The sequence below is a fragment of the Pelodiscus sinensis genome, chromosome 11 (assembly GCF_049634645.1).
Source record: "Pelodiscus sinensis isolate JC-2024 chromosome 11, ASM4963464v1, whole genome shotgun sequence".
Lineage (NCBI taxonomy): Eukaryota > Metazoa > Chordata > Testudines > Trionychidae > Pelodiscus > Pelodiscus sinensis.
The window spans coordinates 22,280,125-22,304,008 of NC_134721.1; the positions used below are offsets into that span (position 1 = coordinate 22,280,125).

The 23,884-nt window shown below is 44.1% G+C and overlaps 2 protein-coding genes across 5 annotated transcripts in view; one reads left to right on the forward strand and one right to left on the reverse strand.

Annotated features, from left to right (window-relative positions):
• Nucleotides 1-316: 316 nt before the first annotated feature.
• On the forward strand, nt 317-22,656 carry ZXDC (ZXD family zinc finger C). Of its 3 annotated transcripts, none has more exons than XM_006131260.3 (10): nt 319-1,457; nt 2,867-3,019; nt 5,111-5,189; nt 5,329-5,459; nt 8,805-8,975; nt 10,666-11,351; nt 12,103-12,187; nt 15,349-15,521; nt 18,846-18,947; nt 20,500-22,656. In XM_006131260.3, exons 1-10 carry the CDS (start codon nt 350-352, stop codon nt 20,584-20,586), a joined length of 2,775 nt encoding a protein of 924 aa, XP_006131322.3. In that variant the 5' UTR covers nt 319-349; the 3' UTR covers nt 20,587-22,656. The 3 variants fall into 3 exon arrangements, 2 of the variants coding, with proteins under 2 accessions (XP_006131322.3, XP_075794889.1); XM_075938774.1 differs by having other exon boundaries at nt 15,352-15,521; XR_012906477.1 differs by lacking the exons at nt 15,349-15,521; nt 18,846-18,947; nt 20,500-22,656 and having other exon boundaries at nt 317-1,457; nt 10,666-11,489.
• The window catches only part of CFAP100 (cilia and flagella associated protein 100), a 32,395-nt gene continuing 28,995 nt past the window's right edge, over nt 20,485-23,884 (reverse strand). For both annotated transcript variants that reach the window (XM_075938775.1, XM_006131262.3), the window contains exon 16: nt 20,485-23,380. In XM_075938775.1, the coding sequence (XP_075794890.1) occupies nt 23,267-23,380 (114 nt within the window). In that variant the 3' untranslated portion in view covers nt 20,485-23,266. The remainder of the gene's footprint in view (nt 23,381-23,884) is intronic.

Consider the following 23,884-nt stretch of genomic DNA (forward strand, 5'->3'; position numbering starts at 1 on the left):
TTGGGGCGGCATGGGCTGGGGGCAGGGGAGCTGCCACACCCGCCAGGCTTTGCTCCTGCCTGCGCCCAGTGCCCGAGCCCCCCGCCACAACTCTGCTCCCAGCCCCAGCTCTAGGGACTGCTATAGCTGCGGGCCGGGAGAGGCAACCGCGACAAGCCCCCAGTCTCGCTGCGCTCCATGCTTCCTTCGCTTCTCCCCGCCTCCCTCCCTGCCGTAACTCGTTCCAGGTTCCGGGCTTTCTCCCAGCCCCGCCGGGCTCCGCTCCGGATTCTCTGCTCCGGGTTTTCCCCGCCTCCCGCCAGCCCCGCCCGCAGCTCCGGTTTCAGCCGCTGCTACAGGGACCCCCAAGATGGAAACGCAGGGGCAGCCCGCAGTGGAGGCGGCCCGGGCCCGGCCCGACACCCAACATGGCGGCGGGGCCGCGGCACCGGCCGCCGCCCGCCTGCCCCAGCGGGAGCCGGAGCCGCCGCCGCCCGAGTGGGATCCGGCCGCCGCCTCGGGCCTGTACATGAGCTTCCCCGTGATGCTGCTGGAGGAGAAGCAGGAGCCGGGGCCCAGCGCCGCCCCCGGGCCCCCCGCGGCGCCCGGGCCGGACAGCGACGGCCTCCTGCTCGTCTTCAACCTGGTGCGGGGCGCGGGCGAGCCGGGGGCCGGGCCCGGCGGCGGGGAGAGCGGCCGCCCGGAGCCTCCCCGCGGGGAGCAGGAGGAGACTCCCGGGCCGGCCCCGCCGCCGCCGCCGCTGCCTCCGCCGCCGGGCCCCGCAGCGCCGCCCCGGCGGGAAGCGGAGGCGGCGGAGGGCGCAGCGCAGGCCGGCTCGGGCCCCGGCGCCTTCTCTGGCACCATCACCATCAACAACCAGAGCCTGCTGGTGCGGATCGAGAACGGGGTCCTGACCCTGGGGCCGGGCGCCGAGGCGGGGCCGCCTGCTCCCGTCGCGGCCGAGCCGGCCGCCCCACAAGCCGCGTCGCCGCCGCCCAGCCGGGCCGAGCCCCCCGGGCCTGAGGGGGAGGCGCCGGGCCCGGCCTCAGCGGGCTCCCGGGCACTGCTGATCTATCACTGCCCCGAGCCCCGCTGCACCGAGACCTTCTCCCGCAAGCAGCAGGTGCGGCTGCACCGTCTGGCGGCTCACGGAGGGCCCGGGCCAGGCAGCGGGCGGGCGGCGCGGCCCTTAGTCTGCCCGGTGCCCGGCTGCGCCTGGTCCTTCGCCACCGCCTACAAGCTGCGGCGCCACCTGCACTCGCACGACAAGCTGCGGCCCTTCGCCTGCGCCGCGCCCGGCTGCACCAAGCGCTTCACCACGGTCTACAACCTGCGGGCGCACGGGCGGGCCCACGAGCAGGAGGCGGCGCACAAGTGCGAGGCTTGCGGACAGCGCTTCCCCAGCGCCGCCCGCCTCGGAGCGCACCAGCGGCGGAGCCACCTGGAGCCTGACCGGCCCTATCGCTGCGAGTTCCCCGGTAATCGCCTTCTCTGGCTGGCATCGGGGCCTCGCCCTAACCCTCGGGCCTTACTGGGAACAGGGGGTGTGCTGAGCGCCTACGCACTGGCACAGTCCCACGCCCTGATAGACCTAAAGCCGAGCGGGGGAAACCGGCTTGGGGGCGCCCTAGGCCTATCGTCTGAGAGATCATGGGAACGCAGGGCTTGTGTGAGTTATTGGGGAGACGGGCTGGGGGATTAATGGATTACAACATTCGTGGGATATGGGGGGGTCATCTGCTTCTTTGTAACAGGGAGGAGAGCTGGTGTGACTGGGAAGGTGGGGGGAAGAAGTGACCGTTGTAACCATCTATGTGCAGAATAAAATCTGATGTCAGGTATGAATCTGCACCAAGAGTAGAAACTTATGGGTTGTGGGTGTTCTGCTAATTGGTTGGGTGGCATTTGAATCTCCTAGGTGGCTGACCCAAGTGTTCAGTTTACAGGGAACACTGGTTATAATCCAAGAGGCAGACATCCTTTAGACACTCAGGACTGTTCAGGAATCATTTCAATCACATGGTTCCCTAATTAAATATCAAGCAGTGATGATCTTGTTCAGACCATTAAGAGGCATTCCCCTATACAGTGTTCTGTAACTTCAAGAAGTATGTGAATGCTTCTTATCCATTGGTGATTGAAGAAGGGGTTCTGTTTCTATAACCCTGCAATCATCAAATCAACATCTTCACACCCTGCAAAGCAATCTTTTCAGATAGTCTGTCATAGCTCTTTGTGATGATTAAATGTAGATGAGGTATTTACTTGAGCACCACTATGCTGAAGTGTTTCTTTGGACTCATCCTTTATTTGCAAAGAGAGCCAATCTGGAATCCCTTCTTTAAACTGACCCATAGGTTTGATATCATGCTTATCCTGCCTGTTGGTCATCTCTAACTAGCTTATGCTACCACACTCTTCTGTTTTACCCTGATGTCTGGAATAGTCAGTTGGAATCTTTTGATCTTTACCTTATGTCGCTTGTCAAAGAGAGACACTCTCCCCCTGCCTCCCTAGTTTGCTCTTTGAATAACAGCAGAAACAAAAAGGAAATCCCTCAGCATATCTTCATTAGGATTATATAGGGCTTTGATCATTATACAGCAATGGTAAAACATTTTTAGTCTGAGCACTTTCCTCACTGTGGTGGTCTAATCTGTTGATGTGTAGCAATCCACCAGTTTTTCTAAATGGTGTTTTATTTTGTAAAGCAGTGTATCTTAAATTTCACTGCTTCTGCTTTCCTCTGTGCCCAAAACATACCATGTCCAGATGGATGTTCGATTCCAACCCTTGGTTGCAAATCCTGCAATATGGTATAAAGTTTAAATTTCCTATTTTGTGTGTCACACTGACTGAGCTAATATGATGTTCCTCTCTTCCTTAGGTTGTGAAAGAACCTTTATCACAGTGAGTGCATTATTTTCTCACAATCGAGCCCACTTCAGAGAGCAAGAACAGTTCTCCTGCTCTTTCCCTGGTTGTAGCAAACAGTATGACAAAGCCTGCCGACTGAAAATCCACATGAGAAGTCACACAGGTATTCCTCAGGGCATTTCATAATGGGACAGCTGATTATATGAAGAGAGAGAAGGTCAAATGCAGCCTCAAACTTTAGCCATTTTTAAAAGTAGTGTTTACAAACCTAATGCAAATAAGATTTTTTTAAATGTCAATACAAACACTCCTAAAATGTTTGTCACCCAGAGTTGGAAGAGTGAGAAACTGATAATGACTCTAAGCTGTCGTGACTTTTAAGTATTATTGGCAACTTGAGCGTGTCAATTTAAAAATAAACATGGGTATACAGGCAGTCCCCGGGTTACGTACAAGATAGGGACTGTAGGTTTGTTCTTAAGTTGAATCTGTATGTAAGTCGGAACTGGCGTCCAGATTCAGCCTGTTGAAACTGACCAGCGGCTGACTACAGGAAGCCCAAGGCAGAGTTGCTCTGCCCCGGGCTTCCTGGAATCAGCCGCTGATCAGTTTCAACAGGCTGAATCTGGACGCCAGTTCTTACATACAGATTCAACTTAAGAACCCCAGGCATCCCCATGTCAGCTGCTGCTGAAACTGATCAGCGGCTGATTCCAGGAAGCCCGGGGCAGAGCAACTCTGCCTCGGGCTTCCTGTAGTCAGCAGTGGTCAGTTTCAGCAGCAGCTGACTTGGGGACGCCTGGGGCAGAGCAGCTGGGGTGCTGCCGGGTTGGTCCAGTAGCGCCCAGAGCGGCGCTACCGGACCAACCGGCAGCGCCCCAGCTGCTGTACCACAGGCGTCTGGAGCAAAGCTGTGGAGCACGGGGGCAGCGGGGCAGCCCAGAAGCGCCGTGGCTGTCCTGCTGCCTGCGTGCTCAGCGGCTTTGCTCCCAGTCTCCCTGATCTGGGGAGACATGGAGCAAAGCCGCGGAGCATGCGGGCAGCGGACAGCCCAGACGCGCCACGGCTGTCCCGCTGCCGGCGTCCTCAGAGGCTTTGCTTCCCGTCTCCCTGGTCTGCTTGTCTTCAGCAGACCAGGGAGATGGGCAGCAAACCCTGTTCGTAACTGCGGATCCGACATAAGTCGGATCCGCGTAACTCGGGGACTGCCTGTAGAGCTACTTTTAACTTTTCTCTCTGTCCTTCTGCCATTTTTTGCGGCTTTACAATCACACTTGTCTCTTCACTTTTTTTCTTTTTACTGTACAAAAGGAGGAAATTGACCATAGACAAACTGCTATCATGTGCATAGAATAAATTGCAATAGTAAAGAAACATGTTAGTAATTTGAACAGTTTACAACAATAGTTGATTTAAAATATCTTCAGGGAGAAGTGGATTTTTACTTCTTAAGCGAACTTGCATATTAGGACAACAAAACATAATTGAGAGAAATGGGAAAAACCAACCTACATAAACTACTGCATAAAGAATGAAAAGTAAACTAGGTTTAAAAAAAATCTGGTTGCCCAAATGAATATAGAGCTATCTCCTGCAGTTGGATCTGTATAGATGGAGCAATGCTTCCGCATGGAGTCTCTTTGGATCTACACAGATCCAATTGCAAGAGATGGCCCTATATTCATTTGGGCAACCAGATATTTAATCAACATAATGTTTAACCAGTTAACTGATTAAAGGGGGAAAGGAGTAGCGGGAGCTGCTCCACCCCCCCCATTGGTGAACTGGTAAGCCTCATCTGTTAATGGTGAGGCTTCCAGTTAATCATTCACATTCCTAAAAGCCAATAGCTAAGGAAACTTGTTTTCTAACCAACTTAGAAACTAAAATATTTTACGTGTTTTAAAATAACTGAGGTTATGTCTACACAATGAAAATCCATTGCTGTGAGTCTCAAAGCAGGCTTGTCCTGCAGGGCTAAAAACAGCCATTGCTGGTTGGCAATGAAATCTGGGGAGGGACTCTGAGACCAGGCTTCAACCAAAGCAGGAACCTCTGCCCTGCTAATTTCAGCTCCTACAGCATGAGACTGTCTCAGAGACTCTCTGGCTGGGGTGGGGTGCGGTATGTGTGGCAGGATTGGATTGCAGTGTAGATGTCTATTATGCTATTATGCTTTTTTGAGACATCACAGTTTCCTCATGTTTTTTTTGTTACTATATGATTAAATGTCAGGTTTTTTTTTTTTTTAAAGGTGAAAGGCCTTTTATCTGTGACTCTGAAGGTTGTGGCTGGTCTTTCACCAGCATGTCCAAGCTACTAAGGCATAAAAGGTAAAACATCATTTTGCTTTAAACATGTTCTAATGCAGATAGTTGTTTTAAAAGGAAGTATTAAAATGATAGTGGTTATAATGCTAGAAATGAGCATGTGGTGAACTAAAGTTTGGGAAAATAACTCCCTCTTTTGTAGGAAACATGAGGATGACAGGAGGTTTACATGTCCAGTAGAAGGCTGTGGAAAATCCTTCACAAGAGCAGAACACTTGAAAGGCCACAGTATAACTCACCTTGGCACAAAACCATTTGAATGTCCAGTGGAAGGTAGGGTTTGTTTGTGGTCCTGTGTGCTGATAGCTAGATACTAAAGTACATGACATGCAGGGTCCTGCCCAATCAAGGCTAACTGAAGGACTGGAGCCTTGGTTATTTAAAGTCATATTTTACTTTTTTAACCTTTTTGTAGCTTATTTTTAAAGAACATCTAGGTCAGTGATCTCCAACCTTTTTAACCGCAAGATCACATTTTCAATTTAAGTGCAATGTAATATCTACCTCAAACCCAAATACCCGTGGCTTGCTTACTTCTGACAACTTCTTTGAGGCCCCTCCCCTGCTCCACCTCTTCTCCAAGGGTTCACCCTGCTCACTCCATCCCCCTTCCTTTCCCATCCTCACTCACTTTCACCAGGATGGGATAGGATTTTGGGGTGCAGGCTCTGGGAAGGAGTTTGGGTGCAGGAAGAGGTTCAGGGCTGGGACAGGGGTTCAGGAAGCAGGCTGAGGCTGGACACTATAACTGAGATGGCTTCTGGGTGGTGAAGCAGTGGGGTTAAGGCAGGCTTACTCCTGTCTTGGCCCTGCACCATTTCTGAAAGAAGCTGGCATGTACAGCAGTGGTGCCATGTGCTGTCCCTCATCTATAGGCGCTAAGCCCACAGCTTCTACTGGTCACGGTTCCCCATTATTAATCAATGGGAGCTGTAAGAGTGGTGTCTGCAGGCAAGGACAGCATGTGGTGACCCCCTGCTCTGCCTTTCTCAGGGACTGCAGGGACATGCCAGCCACTTCCAGAAGCAGCAGTTACCACAGGGATAATGACTCCAGCCACAATAAGGTTAGGCATTTTAGAACTCACTACTCAAAGAATGTAAGCATAAGAGAGAAATGAAAATTATGAAATGCACAGACTAGTCACAAACCAAAACTAACACACTTTGCAAACGGTAAAATAAGTAAAAACAACAACCCGTGTGTGTGTGTGTGTGTGTGTGTGTGTGTGTGAGAGCGAGAGACACAGTGTATGAAAGTGACACTGTGAAGCTCACTCCCTTCCCTTCTCTCTGTGTGGAGATAGGGTACATGAGTAGGAGGAGTGGGGACACATCAGTCCCCCCCTCTTCTCCCTCCCATTCCCTGCACAGCAAGCTGAAGGCTTTCAGGGGGACAGTCCCAAGGCAGAGGGCAGGAGCAGCACGACAGTGGGTGGTGGGGTAACTGAAGTGCCAGTGCTTGATAGCTTTCTAGCCAAACCAGTCAGGATCCCCTGTCAGAAGCTCCAAGATCTACCGGTAGATCGCAATCTACTGGTTGGTGATCACTGATCTAGATGAATAAATCACATTGTCCCAGACATGCAGGAGTCAGGAAAATGGCTAGCAGATCACTGTCACTTGATTTTTCTTGTCAGTTATGTTGCTTCCCCAATGAATATCAAAACTGAAGTTTTTATTAAATAAAATATATACCTTTTTGAACTTTACTTTTCTTTTGATTTTAATTAGTAACATAAGTCAACACTTCCTTTAAATCAGGGTTGAGGAACTTTTTTTGGGTTGGGGGCTGCTGACCCACAGAAAAATCAGTCAGGGACCATGCCATGCACAATTGAGAAGCCAAAAAACAAACAAAAAAAACCAACCCAAAAGTAAACACAAACCAAATCCTCACTGATGTGGCCTCTGGCTGAGAAGCCTCAGGGGCTGGATCCAGGCCTCAGGTTCCCCACCCCTGCTTTAGATGTAAGACACTGTGATGCTCTGTGGACACTATTTATCTTTTCAATTGAGTAATTGTACTCTCTGGATAAGTTGCTTGTGAGATTATTTCGATATGTGACTGCTTATGATTCTTCCTGTACAATAAAAGAATGAAGATACCTGATCAGCATCCAATTGTTCAGATTAATCTAGGGATTGTATTTAAATTCTAGGAGATGAAAGTTCAGAAGAGTTATAATGGTTTTTTTTCTTAAACTCTGGAGATTTTTCTTAAATCTCCAATACTTGTGGTCACCTTGGGTTGCCTCTTCCAGCAAAATGGTCTCTGCAGGGCTACATATCTGTTAAGGAATAATTAAGTGGCTAAAAGCACATGAAGAGCTTACAGATAAGACCCACGGTTTTAAAATGAATACAAATACAAAATATTGTGGGTCCAGCTGCTGCAGAAAGTCATTGAAGCACAATCTCTGGTGGGATTTTTAAAATGGTTTAGATTATAAATGTGGTAGAAACAGACTCCATGTACCCGACTTCCCTGCTGAACAAGGAACACTGATACTTAATGCTTCATGGCATAAAGTGTTTTTTGCTCTGTGGCTGTCAGGAAGTTTTACCTCTTCTCTTATGCTTTCACCAGTGGACATTATTAATGGTTCTCTAAAGTGCCTTTGTGGCATTTCCATTGAATCATTTGGGGTTTTTTGCTGCTGTTGGATGCAGAATGTGGACTAGATGGATCAGCGGTAGCGATGTAAGCGACTAATTGCTTGTGCTTATTGGATAGTCTTATTGGACATTGGGAAGTAGTGACTTTCCCGCTGCCTCTATTAGAGAGGAGGCAGCATATGGGGGAGCAGAAGCTGGTGCTGGAGGGAGCTGGCTTAAAAGCTGGCTCCCCTCAGTACTGTCTCGGGGGGGAGGGGCACAGCAGGAAAATGGCATGAGCAGGGACTGAAGCAGTCCCCCATTCACACCAGTTCTCACTGCAGCCAGGGCTCTTGTACATTTTAAAAGCAGAATTACAGCAGAAGCAACGTGAGCAGAGACTGCTGCAGTCCCTGCTCGTGCCATTTCCCACTGTGCCTCTACCTCCCCTGCCCCCCACAGAGATGATGCTGGGAGGAGCTGGCTTTTAAGCTTGCTCCCCCAGCACTGGCTCCTGCTCCCTTGCAGCAATGGGAGGGAAGGGGGGAGGAGTGACTAGACGCATCACTAGTTGACTATCTGATACGTTTATCCAATAAACTTATGCTTGTCAACTAGTTGCTTACATTCCTAATGCAGAGCTGTTAACGTGGGTGGCTCCCGGAGCTGGCACGAGCCGGGATTGCTCAGTCCTAGCTCAAGTCGGCTCCTGGAGCTAGCTCCGCTGCGGATCTGCAGATTGGTCCTATTGACTAACCGTATAGTCGGTACAAATTGTATCCACTACAGGATTAGCCTGATAACCACATTTTAACATCCTTAATCAGCGGCCTGCTTAGGTATGGCATTTCTCCTACTCCTTTGAAATTTTGTGCTGCTTTCTTCAATTTCCTGTATTTATGTATGGCATCTGTGATCAACTGTTGCAAGTGACTTTGAGATGCCCACTAGGGAATTGTAAAGACTGATTTCAAGTTAAAACTAAGAAAGATCCTATAATGTGTTGTGTATCATCTTGCAGGTTGTTGTGCAAAATTCTCTGCTCGCAGTAGTTTGTATATTCACTCTAAGAAACACCTTCAAGATGTGGATTCATCGAAGACACGTTGCCCAGTGTCTAGTTGTAATAAATTGTTCACTTCCAAGCATAGTATGAAGACTCACATGGTCAAACAGCACAACTTCAGTCCAGGTATAATATTTTAGCCTCAAAATATGGCCGGGTCAAAGGGAAACCTAGACACTGTATATTAAGGATGTTAAGCCCTAGGCCTGTTGCTATACTTCAAAGGCGAAAATGCCCCGTGTAGCCTGTGGTCAGGGGGAGTCCCCAGCTGATCCATAGCTCCGTGCAGCACTGCCACTTTGAAACACCGCGGGGAGCCTGATGTTGGGCTCCCTGCAGTGTTTCAAAGCGACAGCACCACATGGAGCCCGGGGGTCTGCGGGGCAGTCCCCAGCTGATCCTAGGCTCCATGAGGTGCTGCTGCTTTGAAATGCTGCGAAGAATCTGACGCCGGGCTCCCTGCGATGTCTCAAAGTGGCAGTGCTGCATGGAGCCCAGAGTCTGGCCCCAGGCTTCAAGAGGTGCTGCCGCTTTGAAGTACCCCATCTTCCTCCTCCTCCTCCTCCCTCCTCTTCCTCCCCCACTCCCCTGCCTCTTTCTGATGGAGGCAGCAAGGGGGAGGGGAAGCGACTAGTCAACTAACCTGTCTACTATCTGATAAGCATTTGCTTATCAGATAGTCAACTAGTCCTTCACATCCCTACTGTATATTAGGCAAATACTGTGCATGAAATCCTTCCTGGCCCTGTTGAAGACTCTGACTTCAGTGGAGCCAGGATTTTTTTCTCTGTGTATGTATATAATCTTCAGTGGGAACTGTGATTAGCACTTATCTTGTGGTTTCCAGAAGCCAGCAATATTTTGAATTAAGTAGACCTTGCTCTTAAAGGTTTCTCAAAATACTCTCTTTCTAGAACCTGATAATTAAGACTAAAACCAAAATAGCCTTAACTTCTAACTTGTAGCATGGATCACTCTGAGATTATTTTGGAGAGTAGAAATGTATGTAGAAATTCCTGTATTAAAAGGAACTCCTCTTTTCCAGCAGTATGTACAAATAATGTTACTGTTTGATGAATACGAGATTCTTCATCACATTAGAAAATCACTAAACATTGTTAGTGATCTTGTCTTTCAGTGATACAGTAAATTTAAACATTCATCCTCCTTTATCTAGACAACTAACTGAAGCAAAATAAGACAGAGTTCAGAGTTTCACATTGGTAGCATGGTGAATAGGAAAGTGTGATTTCCCCCCCTCCCCCCAGTGTTCTAGATATATGTACACAGAGGACACATTTCTGTACAATATTTTTGGATTTTTGATGAGGATGGGAGGAGGGGAAACTTATACTTGAATGAAAATATTTCTTCTGATTACAAAATCACACAATTATTGATAAGCATGAATTTGTCTTAATAAGCTCATTTTCCTTTGTAATTCTGGTTTAAAAAGGTGGGGTTAATTTAGGAAATATTTTTAGCCTGTAATTTTAAGGGTACTCTGTCTTCAGACACTTTCATGCAATATGTTTTCTGCCATATTAAATTCTCATTTATCTGGTACAAGTAGCTTGCTTTCTAAACCTCAGTTTGAGGTCAGTAACTTAGCTTCATTTATTTGCAGCATATGTAAACTTACAGGTGTTGTTGGCATCTTACCTTTTCTCAAAAAAAGTATCAGTTTGTCTGTTAGTAGTGTCTTTGGGGCTTCTGTGTATTGCACCCTTGAGCCACAAATAGTGGCACACAACTTCCTTTTGTTTTTAATTTCTGTTGCATTTTCAAACAGTTTAATACATGTATTGTATTTCAGATCTTTTAACCCAGCTTGAAACGACCAGTTCCCTCACGCCAAGTAGTGAACTCACCAGCCCAGGACAAAGTGACCTCAGCAACATAGACCTTGTGTCCCTTTTCTCCAATGTGTCTGGTAACAATTCTGGGATTGCAACAGATATGGCTTTAGTAAACTCTGGAATTGTCACCATAGATGTTGCTTCAGTAGGTTCTACACTTGGTGGAAACCTTTCTGTCAATAGCAATTCCTTAGCTCAAACAGTTGACCCTTTGATATTGGTGGCAAGTAGTGATATTCCACATAGCCTGGACAGTTCTCTCTTAATGGGAACAACTGCCACAGTTTTACAGCAAAGTACTTCAAATCTGGATGATGTACAGACTGTAAATGCAGAAGCCTTAGGTTCACTAGCATCTTTATCAGTGAAGAGTTCCAGTCAAGACTTGCATGGTTTGACATCCAGCAATAATCTAACAATAGACACTACCACTTTGACCCCTTCCAGCAGCCTTGGAGGAAGCAATGGACCTGAGTTACTGACACCAACTAAAGCGGAACGAAACTTGCTTCCTAGCTCGGATGTTGTTGGACAGCAGGAAGGCAGTAAAGTGGTGACGCAGTTTGTATTCTCCAACCCTCCAGGAAGCTACAGTGCTCAGAAAGAAATGGATCTTAGCACAGTGACTGGCAGCTCATTTTTGGTATGCAGTAACTATATTCAATTGACCCCAGATGACTGAAGCACCGTAACTTTGAGGATATTCCAGTGCTGCTTGCAACTTATGGGCAGACCTTTCATACTGATGTACCCAGTTACATAGGTTTTTTTCATGAAGAATGTAGGACTCTATATTGACTAAATATATTATTAGACATGGATTCCACATGGTGAAACATTGTTTAAAAGGCTTGAATTGTGAGGGTGGGCTGGGGAGGATTGTGTTCCAAGTTTTAAAAAATTTCATAATTAACCCCCCCAAGGGTGAAGTGGGACTAACAAGAAAGCATAAGGAAGGGAATATACGGTATGTCCTGTGTGCATTAGTTTCAGGGAAGGGTTTGGGGATGGAAAGTAATTCAAATTTAGTCTGTTTTTGTTCCCATAACTCCTATTTTTAATATTGCTTCTTGAAAACTGTTCTCTTTCCAGTATTGTGTTAAGATAAATGCTTGTTTTTAGCATAAGATGTTTCCTTTATCACAACATGACCCTATTGAAAAGGTTGATAAATGTGGAAGTGAGTTTACCTTTAAATGCCAGAGACATGCAGAGAACAGATCAGAAGACTGACTGCTACAGTGTGAAAATTTTACAAATTTTTAAATCCCTATCTACCAGTGTTAGATTATTATATAATGTAAAAGATTTTATGAGCAACCAGTGACTTGTTAGATTGGCTTCATTAGTTGTTTTGGTGACATGTTTAAATATATTGCTACTTGTTTGATTAGGAGAGTGGTGGATCTGCAAGGACAGACTACAGAGCCATTCAGCTAGCCAAGAAAAGAAAACAGAAAGGGAATGGGAGCGGCACAGGTGAGGAGGCATCTGCCTTGCTGAATCTAGTAATAGCCAATGAAATGGGAGTAAATCTCTTTCAAGTAGATACATTTCTTTTAATCAATAACAAAGTCTGATTTGAGGTGTGCGTTTGTGGTTAATTTATATGGTTTTTTTTTTTTCATGGAGTTTCAAATTCATTGAGTTTAAAAATTCTACTCTGTGGGTTTTCCCATTCTGTTAAAGTATGTTTAAAGTGGTATATAAACTCCTCCTTCCCTCACTCTCACTATCATTTACTGTACATTAAGGATAATCCTCTCAGAGTATTAAAACCAAAATAATTTGCTATATTTATTTGTGATTTTTGTCTACTTTTTTCCATTTCATTTTACTCAACATGAGTGATAAATGAAAACAAGTCAATTTCACTTCCAGGTTGTCAACTAGCACATTGCTGCAGTGTTAGTTTGCAAGCACTGTTGGAGAATTTATTTAAATTTAAAAAATTGAAACTTTTTTATTAACCTTTAGTCTTATGTAATACATTTTTATAAACCACAAATTTTGGGTCATAGTTTACATAACCAGCCCACTTATGTTCTCCACCCCTTAAGATCTAGTAGAACTCATAGCTGTCTTGTATGCACTATTCTTTGTCAGGTCAAATGTATTCCAATGGTCACTAAGCTTTCACAGAAAAAAATAACAAAACAGGAGATAGCTGTGTGAGTTGCAGTTGCCCTCAAGGGGAGAAGAACATCCCAATACACAGATTTTTTTCCCTTATGTTTCTTGTTGCTTCCTGTCTCTGAAAATCAAGGTGATAGTTGTTAGTTATGTCTTGAGGTAAGCGAAGGATTATGCTTCCAAATTAAACATTGTGTCTTGTTTTATAGTGCTATGTATATATGCACTTTTCTTTTGAAAAATACTGTCTTGTTTAGGAAATGGGGAACTATCTTTCTTTTTGTCTTTTATGAAGTGATCTGTAATTATCACAGTTTGTCCAAAATGCACGTCTGATGATATGCTAGATTAAAAGGAGACCTGCACTGAATTTGCATGTGTTCTGTAAAACAGAGCTAGAAAATTACCAGTTCCCTTCTTAAACAATATTCCTTATATCCTATCTAACATGTCACCTACCAATAGCTTAGCGTGACACAGCCATTTACTTTCCAAGCCAATGAATCCATTCCTTTTTTTGACTCCTTCTCATGCCTATTTTCCCTGGTATGCAGTATTAAACATGTCTGTGTAGTTTTGCACACAAGTCTTACATGTTAGAATGCATTAACAGAGTTAAATGGGCATTCATAAGTTGAGGATCCTAGTTTAATAGGTGATTTTTAAAAACTTTGTGGTAGTAAAAATATAGCCTGATAACTAAGAACTAATATGAATTCATATTATGCTTTTTAAATTTTTTTGTGTTTTATTCAGCATGAGTAATGAAGATGTTAGTTTTCTGTTTTGTTTTTAATTAAAGTCGCTTTTTTTTCTCCTGGATAATGCGATGTCTGTATTGAAAAATGTGTAGGGAAATATATTTAAATCCAAATGCTTAACTGAAATTAAAATAGAAAATACAAAAATATTTCATAGGCTACATAACATTTCATAGTCTCTAGCTTTGGGTCTAATTAATTTACATTCAAAATGGGAAGTTTTCTAGAAAGGAGTACTGCAGAAACGAATATAGCGGTCATAGTAGACCACAAATTAAATGAGTCAACAGTGTGACACTGTTGCAAAAAAAGCAAACATCATTCTGTGATGCATTAACAAAAGTGTTGTAAGAAAGACATGAGAAGTAATTATTCTGCTGTACTCTGCGCTGATTAGGCTTGGAGTATTGTGTCCAGTTCTGGGGACCACACTTCAGGAAGTATGTGGAGAAATTGGAAAAGGTCCAGAGAAGAGCAACAAAAATTAACATCTAGAAAACATGACCTGTGAGAAAAGACTGAAAGAATTGGGCTTGTTTAGTTTAGAAAATAGAAGGCTGAGAGGGGACATAACAGCTTTCAAATACCTAAAAGGGTGTTACAAGGAGGAGGGGAAAACATTATTTTCCTTAACCTCTGATGATGAGATAGGAAGCAATGGGCATAAATTGTGGCATGGGGAAATTTAGGTTGGACATTAGGAAAAACTTTCTAACAGTCAGGGAAGTTAAGCACTGGAATAAATTGCCTAGGGAGATTGTGGAATTTCCATCATTGGAGATATTTACAAGCAGGTTAGACAAACACCTGTCACAAATTATCTAGATAGTGTTTGTTGCTTCTGTGAGTACAGGAGACAGAACTTGATGACATCTCTAGGTCCCTTCCTGTTCTAGTATTCTATGATTCAGACTATAGGCAAGGGAGAAAATATATATACTTTTTTCAGATTAAATTTGAAAAAGTTGAATAGCAGTGTGTTTGGAAATGTTAGAATATTTTGAGGCTAAATTGCAGCCTTTTTGCTCAGCCCAACTGTTGGAAAACTATAAGGCAAAGAGCATTTCTTAAAGTGGTGATGGTGAGATGTTTGTTGTTAACTGCACTGGGTAGCACTGAGCCTACTTCTGGAGATGACCTTGTAGAAAAGAAATGTCACTGTTTATGAAACCGGATTTGATTGCCCAATATGAAACCTCTTCCTTAATTTAAACGTTTGTTTACAGGAGGAATTTAAAGTTCATATGCTAAATATTAAAGTTTTCAGCTATAGAGAGTTTGGAAACTTGTTTGACCTGTACATGTGGCTTCTAGTTACCAATTGCTGGCATAATACATGTATTATTTATGATGACCCATATCCTGAATTGGTTACTTTACACGTCTATAGCACCTTCTATCCAACAATGTTAAAAATTATTTCCGAATGTCAGTAAGCACTGTTGTTCTCACCGCCCACATTGGGAAATCAGTTGCGGTCAGGAGTATATTTTGGGCTTCTCAGCTCCCATTTTCTCCCTCCAATCCTCTCCCCTGCCCCCCATGAATGTTGCTGCACTGACAGTTTCTCAGCACTAAGTTTAGGAATGCCTTGGATAGTTGCATTAACTTATTTTTTCAGTTGAGAATCAGAATACTTTATTATTATAATTACTATCTGAATAACTAGAAGTGGACAAATCCCAAGGAGAAACTTTCCAAGGAACCAGACTGTCCACCTAATTAATTAATTTGTTTTTATTTCAGCAGTATCGAGCTCTGCCCAGAGGAAAAGTAAAGGTGGTAAAGTGAGCCCTACCAGCTTCTCATCTACCAGCCATGGCAGTCGATTGTGTGGAAACATTGTTTTGCCAAACGGAGGCCTAACAATAAGGGATCCAGCAACTGGTGCACAGTATGTGCAAATTCAGCTACTTCAGGTAAGAACACATGAACAAAATATATGATAAACTTAAAAACTCAGCTACCTCCTGAAGCTTCAAAACATATGATGTAGGGCTCTACTCAATTTTCTTTCTGAATTGGCAAACTATTACAAGAATCTGACTGTCCTTTCCAATCAGATACAGTCTTTTCTGTAGTAATGTGATTGTTGCATGACACCAAGGTACTTGGTGAGTAATGTATTGCTGATCTGTTTTTAAAATGGTTGCCTAAAGAAAGCATTTTTATCTCTTGGAATGGGATTCCCTTCACACACCCATTGCCAATAATAGAAAGGGTTCTCCAATAATTTTAGAAATCATTACAAAAGTAATTGGAATGAAAAGGACCTGTTCAGATAGTTCCCCCTAGAGAGCTACTTTGAGGGAGAAGGGAACTTTATACCTTACCTTTAGCTGATAATGAAAAACGAATGCTGTAATATCAACTAAAACCCTTTGGTAAATATCCCCCTTATTCATAACCTGGGGGAAAGAGGATTAGACACAGCTAAGGTATTGTGGAGGCTGAGAGTGAAGTGACATGGCAGAACTGAAAAAACACGTGAGTTGCTGAAGTATCCTTCCTGTGCACTAAATGAGGTGAGGGTTCTGGGGGAGAAAATAGTATGTACTCATGTAACTAATGACCATCATAATGCATATGCGCACGAGAGAATCAAACCAAAGTTGCACAAGGAACTGTATTCTAGCCATTTTGTAACTTTTTAATGCCTGACTTTGCAGCCTTAATGTTCTTAATATAGTGGTTTTAATATAGTTTTTATGTGCAACTTGCTGGAGTGGCGGGGGCGGGGGAAGGGTTGGGTTTTTTTTATTTTGTTTGTTTTTTTTACAAACTGAAAATAAAACCAGATCCATTGTGCATCATAAGGACGTTTATGTGGGCCAGCACTAGTACACTTGTAATACTTAGATCCATGCCACAGACCTTTACTATTTGAACTAACAGAGTGGTAGCAGTAGTAGGTTGTACTCCTCTGCATGGATCAGCATGGTATGGGGATGAGACAGCTTCCCTGCAAGCTTCACATATTTGCTAGCAGCAGAGGAATGGCAGACTTGCAAATAATTTAATTCCATTCTTCCATTCCAGGCTCAGGAGGGGGATTGTTCAGAGTATTCTTCTACTTTGATCCCTTTTGCCCTATAAACTCACTCTGTGTTCCATTCTTTTCACCCACACAGTTCTGGTTTCTCAGCCCCAACAGTTAAAGTTTGGCAGCTGTACGCAATTGAAAATACAGCGGTTTATAAAAGAAAATACCAAGCAAGCTTCTCATCCCCATACTAATATTTCAGTGGAGAGCAGTAAGATGTTGACTAAACCTAGAGGGGTTTAGTTTCCATGAAGCTGAGTGTAATTCCATTCAGCTCCCCTGTGCTTAACATGAGCTGTAGACTATGGGCTAGTCACGTGCTTTCCCTTTTTTCACCTTTAAATGGGTAGTACCCTGCATGGAAGCAAAATTTATATCCATTGATGGACATATCCACAGATATAAATCTGTACACATGGAGCTGTTGCATGGCTCTACAATGTTGGGATGTGTTGTGGTTAATGGGCAGGGGACTGCTTCAACCCCACAGGGCCCATCACTGATGAGGGGTGCTCCAACCTGGCCCAGGCTGTGGTGTGTGGGGGAGTTGCTCCAGTCCAGCTGGGCTGGAGTGTGTGCCCCTCCCCTGTCCTCCGTGCTTTCCCCCATTTAATTTACCTCGTTAAATATAATGTTTAACTGGTTAAATACAGGCAGTCCGCGACTTACGTGGATCTGACTTATGTCGGATCCGCACTTACGAACGGGGCTTTTCTCGCCCTGGAGCTCACGGGCGGCGGATCGCCACCCGTGTCCTCCAGGGCGAGAAAAGCTTCTCCCGGTCCCCCTGGTCTGCTGGGGGGGGGGGGGGGTCCAGCAAAGCCGCTGGACCCCCCCCCCCCCCCTGCAGACCAAGGGGACAGGAGCAAAGCCGCCGCGTGGGCGGCTTTGCTCGGGTGTCCCTGGTCTGCTGGGGGGGTCCAGCGGCTTTGCTGGACACCCCCCAGCAGACCAGGGGGACAGGAGCAAAGCCGCCCAGGCGGCGGGGGTCCCGCTGCCTGGGCGGCTTTGCTCCTGTCCCCCTGGTCTGCTGGGGGGGGAGGGGATGCAGCTAGTGCGCCCCCCCCCCCCCCCCAGCAGACCAGGTTTCTGTTGCGGGACGCCTCGGGTAGAGCAGCTGGGGTGCTGCCGGGTTGGTCCTGTGGGAACCTACCGGGCAGCGCCCCAGCTGTTCTGTCCCAGGCTCCAGATTCAGCAGCTGTTGAAACTGATCAGGCTGATTCCAGGAAGCTGGGGGCAGAGCAACTCTGCCTCCAGCTTCCTGTAGTCAGCCCCTGGTCAGTTTCAGTGGCAGCAGCTGAATCTGGAGCCAGTTCCGACTTACATACAAATTCAACTTAAGAACAAACCTATAGTCCCTATCTTGTACGTAACCCGGGGACTGCCTGTAATTAAATGGGATTTTACATCCATATGACTAAGAACAGCAGTGGCAAAAATAGCAGCTTGGTGGGCTGCCAGTCCCAGGACCCAGCATCTAGAGCCAGCAGTTCCTCTGCTGTGGCTGTACCACCTAACCCCACCTATTGCGCTAGTGTGACCAGGAACAGCTTCCGGTAAGCCTGGTACCTGCTCCTGTGGGCATAGCGGAGGGCAATACAGCTACATCAGAGAAAGCTGCTGATGCAGGGCAGTGGCTCATCATGCTGCTGCTTTTGCGACTGCGGGCCCTGGTAATAAGTATGTAAAATCCCATTTAATTGGTTAACTAATTAAATACTATGTTTAACCAGTTAAAGTGGAGAAGAGGGGGGTGTTCCAGCCCAGCTGGAGTGGAGCAGACCCCTGTTTGTGGCAAGCCTTGCAGTAGAATCTAGCAGTTCTGTGGATGTTGATTTATATCTGTAGGGCTCTACACAAGAGATGCCCCAGAACCACCAATTGCAGCACAGTGGTCTTGGAGTGCATACAAAGCATTAGTAGTAAAGTTCTACAGACTTGTAAGATACTTACTTGAGTTTCCACATGTGACACTTCTAAGGGGATTTGTTCACCTTCTACAAAAACACTGAAAACCTTTTAGGTCTTACCACTTTCAAAGCTGAGTGCCTTAGGACACTATTCTGTGCAAGATCTTAACCTTTAAGGCACTTGTCTTCCTTATTTTTGCCTGTTGTGTAGTGGTGAGAGTAAAGCTTATTGTATGGCAGTAGGAGATGCTTGGAAATCTTTCATTTATATTATGGTTTTCCCTTCACAGGATGATTCCCCAGGAGAGGGAGATTTACCCTTTCAGCTCAGTTCTCAATCTTCCACATCACATTCTCAACTTACAGTGGACTTACCTGTTCATATCCTTCAGGTATAGCACTTGAGAACTATTGATTTCAGTTGTCATGTTAGTTGCAATGAAAACAATTTTGCCCCTACACTTTTGCTGTCCTACTTAAGTGTTCTAAGACTAAAGTCTTCTTTCACAATATCTAGCTCTGACAGTGAGAGGAGGTTTGTTATTGGAGTTAGAGACATTGTAGGAGGTTGTTTTGGCTTTTTTCCCCCTCATATTTTGGTCCATGTTGGCTTTTGCCCCAAAGGGTAGCATCCAGAGAGATTCCACAATTTTTATGGTCCCCAAGAAGAGGGAGGAAAACCTGGCACCAGACTCTCTCAAGTGCTCTGCGCTTACGATTGTGAGGTTGGATTTTCAGAAAAGCTCTGTTCCTGTTTAGGCACCTAAATATGGTGTGACTAGATCTTCAAAAGTCCTCTGCACCCAGCTGCTTCCATTGGTACCAGTGGGGCTGCTGCTAGCCAAGCGTTTCTGAAAATGCAACCATTTCTCTAGATGCCCAAGTGGAAGCTCTCTGGATAATGAGTGTTCTGAAAATCAGGTGCTTGGTTTTTAAATTTTTATGGGAAATCCTAGAACTGTTAAATCCCCAAATGAGTACAGATTGGGGCCAAGTGGTAGTCCCAGAAGAAGTGTGAAGATGTCAAAAGATTCTACCCTTCCATATTGATGGGTATCACACCCCGTTGCTGCTGCAGTTATATTTTTAAACAAACACGAGCTAATGACAACTACCAGGAACATAACCCCTGTAGCAACTAGGGCTACTACCAAAGAACCACCCCTAGTGGAAACTGGGGCATAGAGAAAATACCTCTGCATTAGTGTAAGTGTGCTAGAAAACACTACTGCTCTGTGCTGTGTAAAAATCAGCTTTGGTTAGCAGTGTGAGTTACTACCTTTTTTTTTTTTTGAAGGCTCTTACCATGGTACTCCAGTGCAGCTCCACCAAATGCCACTTATATCCCAAAAGCAACATGGGCAAAAACTGCTGCAAAACTCTTTTGCAACCTATTTAAGAAACTCCTAATATTTACTATTCTAACCAACTATTCATGAACATGGGCAACTATGTAACTAAGAACCAAATGCTAACATCTTTGTGGAGAGTAATAGATAACTTTTTTATGACTGTTCTGGAGCTTTCCATTTGTCAGGTTAACTGCAACATAGTGTTTGAGCAAAATATTTATGCCTTTTCTAGTAGGGGGAAAAGTAATTTTTATACCTTCTTCCCAGAATTATCCATATCTTGAACAATCCTATAATCAGTTGGTGGATACAGTGCAGAGGCTGGATTATTTCAAATTGTAAAGGGTTAAATTGTCAGTTTTCTTTGTTTTTGTCAACAGTAGTCAGTCAGGATCCACCCCGTCCCATTAGCATTTTAATGAAATGAGACAACTTTAAACTTACTGCGAAGTGTTCAGTGAATTTGGTTTCTTGGTATAATCTTGAATGAATTTGAAGGTAATGAAATATTACAAAAATGGAATGCTTGTGACAAACAATGAAAACCGAACAAGGGAAAACTTTGTCTGATTTCCAAACTTTGTTTTGACAGGAGCCACACAACTGCACAGAAGATGATGCAGGTTCTGATAACTCTCAGTTCACTGGAAGCACAATAAATTTACAGGACTTGGAATGATTCTTAGGAGTATTAATTTAAAAACACAATGATGCAATCATGTCTCGACAAAGCAAAAATAGTTCCAGTGTCTCAAGAAAAATATAATTAGCATGATCACACACCTACTATAGTTACATTAAAAGGATTAAAAATAAGAATCAGTAAACCCTACATGACATGGCTTATAAGATGTCCTTTCTGTCTTGTGGTGAAAGATGATGGGGGCAGACTTATTGAATTACATTATAGAAAAGTGCCATAGCTATTACATTTCTAACCAGGGTAATAGTTGTCCTGTTTCCATAAGAAGCAAATATGTCACAGATAATGAACAAATACAAACTTAAAATCCTTCAAGTGACCCCTTTAAACTTTTCCTCCATTAGGAAAGGTTTCCTACTTGAAATGGATAAGGAATTAATATCCTGAAATATTTTCCCCAAACTTGTTTCAGCCCTCTTCTCTGTTGATGGCAAATTGTGCTAAAATATCTTTCAAGACAATGTAGGAAACCATAATAGAGCCCATAAAATAGGGCTAAGAAACAAATTAAAATCCCTTGGATAGCAAAAATATGGATTAATTATTAACTGTGAATGGGTTTTGATGCCTATGTTGAGCTTCTTCTCCCCCTCCTTCATCCCAAATAATATTTAGCTGATTTTTCTTTTAGCAAGACTTGAAAAAAATAAAACTTTGCTAGAGAACTGTATTCTCTATAAGAAGTTAGCTAATGTTCCAACCGCATTTGACAAGTCTGGTCTGTCTTAACATTGCCTGTTTTGGTGGAATGTTTGACAGCCATTCAATCTGAAGCACCTTCATTATATCTTTGTAATACAAAAAGTGTTTCCAAGTCACTAATAACTAGCCACTATCTTTGTGAATGATCTATTCTGTTACTACTTGATCTTCCTTAAAATCTAGAATATCTAATGAGCAGAGTGTCCAGCTTGCCTACTGATTACACAGTTTTAGAGGAAGAGGAGAAATATTGTTAACTAGGAAGAAATTGTTAACTAGGGAGAACTGCCTCGTTTGGAAAACTGCAGTTTCTAGAAAAACAGCTGTATGTACTGTACTTAACTAAATTGCGTGAGCCTGAATAAGCATAGGGTTATATAGATTCTCAGTGGGGAAAAAAAACAACACATTTTGGTTATTAAAGTTTAAGGTAAAGTTCATGGTAATGTACTGAATGCCTATAAAATTATGTATAGGACTTCGATAAAGGGGTGTATATGGGTTTTATTCTCAGTGAGTTGAGTGTATGCACGTACATGTATATATTTTTTAAAGAATAAGATGTCATGCAGAAGAACATTGAGATCTTCCTAATATTGCACATATTTATTTATTTAGTTAAATACTGTTGTTGAATTCACCTGAGGTTGTTCAGAAATGCTTTTACTTCCTGTGCCTTGTATTTGTCCAGATAAATACTTCTTTGTTTCTGAGACTTGAAAACTGTATACATGCTATTTTCACCTCAAACTCTGATTTGCAGGCAGTATTTTGTCCTCTAGGTGAGAGGTAGTTTTTCTCTCTGTGGTGGCCAAACACTTGCATTGGATTTTCCTATGCTCACACCCAAGGGATCGCTAGCCTGCCTCAAGTGAGGTCTCCAAGCCAGTGTGAGTCAGTGAAGATTTCACCCACTTATGGAGACTGCTATTTTTGTGTGATTATGGAGTCCATTGTGGAAGAGTTAAAGGGTCTTTTCAGTCATCTTCAGGAACACAGCACTGTTGAACAGACTAATGGGTCTTGCTGCTTTAGAGCAATCATTTATGCTATCTCCGGAAGCTGTGTCACCCTGAACGCCAAACTCCTCTTGATCTTCATGGAACCATACCAGTTGTTCTTAAATTAAGAAAACGGTGAAGAAACAGACTTTCTTTCTATAGGACTTAAAACTGCATCTGTTTCTACTTCTGAAAACGTACCTCACTTGGCTTTGTACATGAATGTAAATTGCTAACTGCTTGGGGCCGAGACTTAGGTTGATCGGCTTGACGTTCATTGCTGGCAATGGACATCTGAAGAACTGCTGGTGCAAAAGGATTAATAAAGCTTTTTTTATGGTCACTGTGGCATTGGGTTTGTTCTTGATGAGTAATATTTTGTAAATGAAAAGGTATATACTTATTGGCTTGAAAACTAATACTGAGCAGCTTTTCACCCACAGTACTTATTCATTTCTCTTGACTCTTGTAGGTTCAATAGTCAGAAACCAGTGCTGAAACTCCAACCCCTGGAAGGATGTTTGTTTTATTTGCACAGGCTTGGGGTTTGTAACAAACCTCTGGCTGGAAACCTGGCTTTGTTTTGTTCTAACTCAAGAGATCATCATCACGTGTAATGAACATGATTTTGTAAGACTTCAATGTTATGAAGAACCCTGTTGCTGACAGTTGGCCTAGAGGCAAAATGTAGGACGGTGAGTTTATTTTTCTAGCCACAGTCATTTAAAGCAATGACAAAATAGCTGTTGGCTCACATAACAGGCTTCATTGAAACTAACTACTCTTCTGGGAAGCGAAGATCAGCAAGAGCAAATGAGAGATTTTGTTGAATTCCTTAAAAAATTTGTTCATAATGCAAGACCCGCAAACTAAACAATATTCCCCCGTCAGGTTGCTACAAGGTTTTTGCATCTCATTTGTGCTGTCCTTAATTTGCAGCCTTATTTGGGGTCTTAAGTAAAGTAATAGAGTGCTTCTTCCTTCTCTTTATCAATCAGTCCTTGATCCTCATATTCCTTCTCTTTGACAGCCGGGGGCTCAGAGCGGAATATCAGCTTTCTGCCAGTCTGTAAAGAAACAAAATGCAGGCACAGCAATGGTGGAGAGGGAATAGCTTGGGTGCAAATGCTTCTAATGTACAGCCCCCAAACTCAGCCCAGGAGAAGTGGGGTTAACATGGATTTTGGCTACATTGGTACCCTGATCCTGGGCTTCTTCAGGGAGTAGTGGTCCTAGGCATAGCAAAGTCCTCAGGGCCAGCCTTTGGATTCTGGGCAGCCTTGGGAGGCTGCCAAAGCTTGTGTTGCATATTGTAGCAGGGCAACCACATCCCTTCCAGTGCTTGTGAGGGACCCTCAGAAGGGAGCTTGTCTCTTGTAGTTCTTGCATTAGGGCTCCTGGATGGCTACAGAAATACTAGGGCCCCTTTTATCAACATTCTAGCCCGCTTAGCCACTGTCAGGAGCTTGGAGCAGGGGTGAGGATTTCACTCCACATCCTTAATGTTAAAGGGCATTGAGATTTTTCCATTAAAAAGATGCAAGTATAAGTTACAAGTATAATCAGGGATT

What these genes read in the sequence shown, in the direction of transcription:
- ZXDC (XM_006131260.3), top strand. Translation starts at nt 350, where the DNA reads ATGGAAACGCAGGGGCAGCCCGCAGTGGAGGCGGCCCGGGCCCGGCCC. An exon ending in CTATCGCTGCGAGTTCCCCG is followed by an intron (nt 1,458 to 2,866) that starts GTAATCGCCTTC and finishes TCTCTTCCTTAG; the next exon opens with GTTGTGAAAGAACCTTTATC. An exon ending in ACAGCACAACTTCAGTCCAG is followed by an intron (nt 8,976 to 10,665) that starts GTATAATATTTT and finishes ATTGTATTTCAG; the next exon opens with ATCTTTTAACCCAGCTTGAA.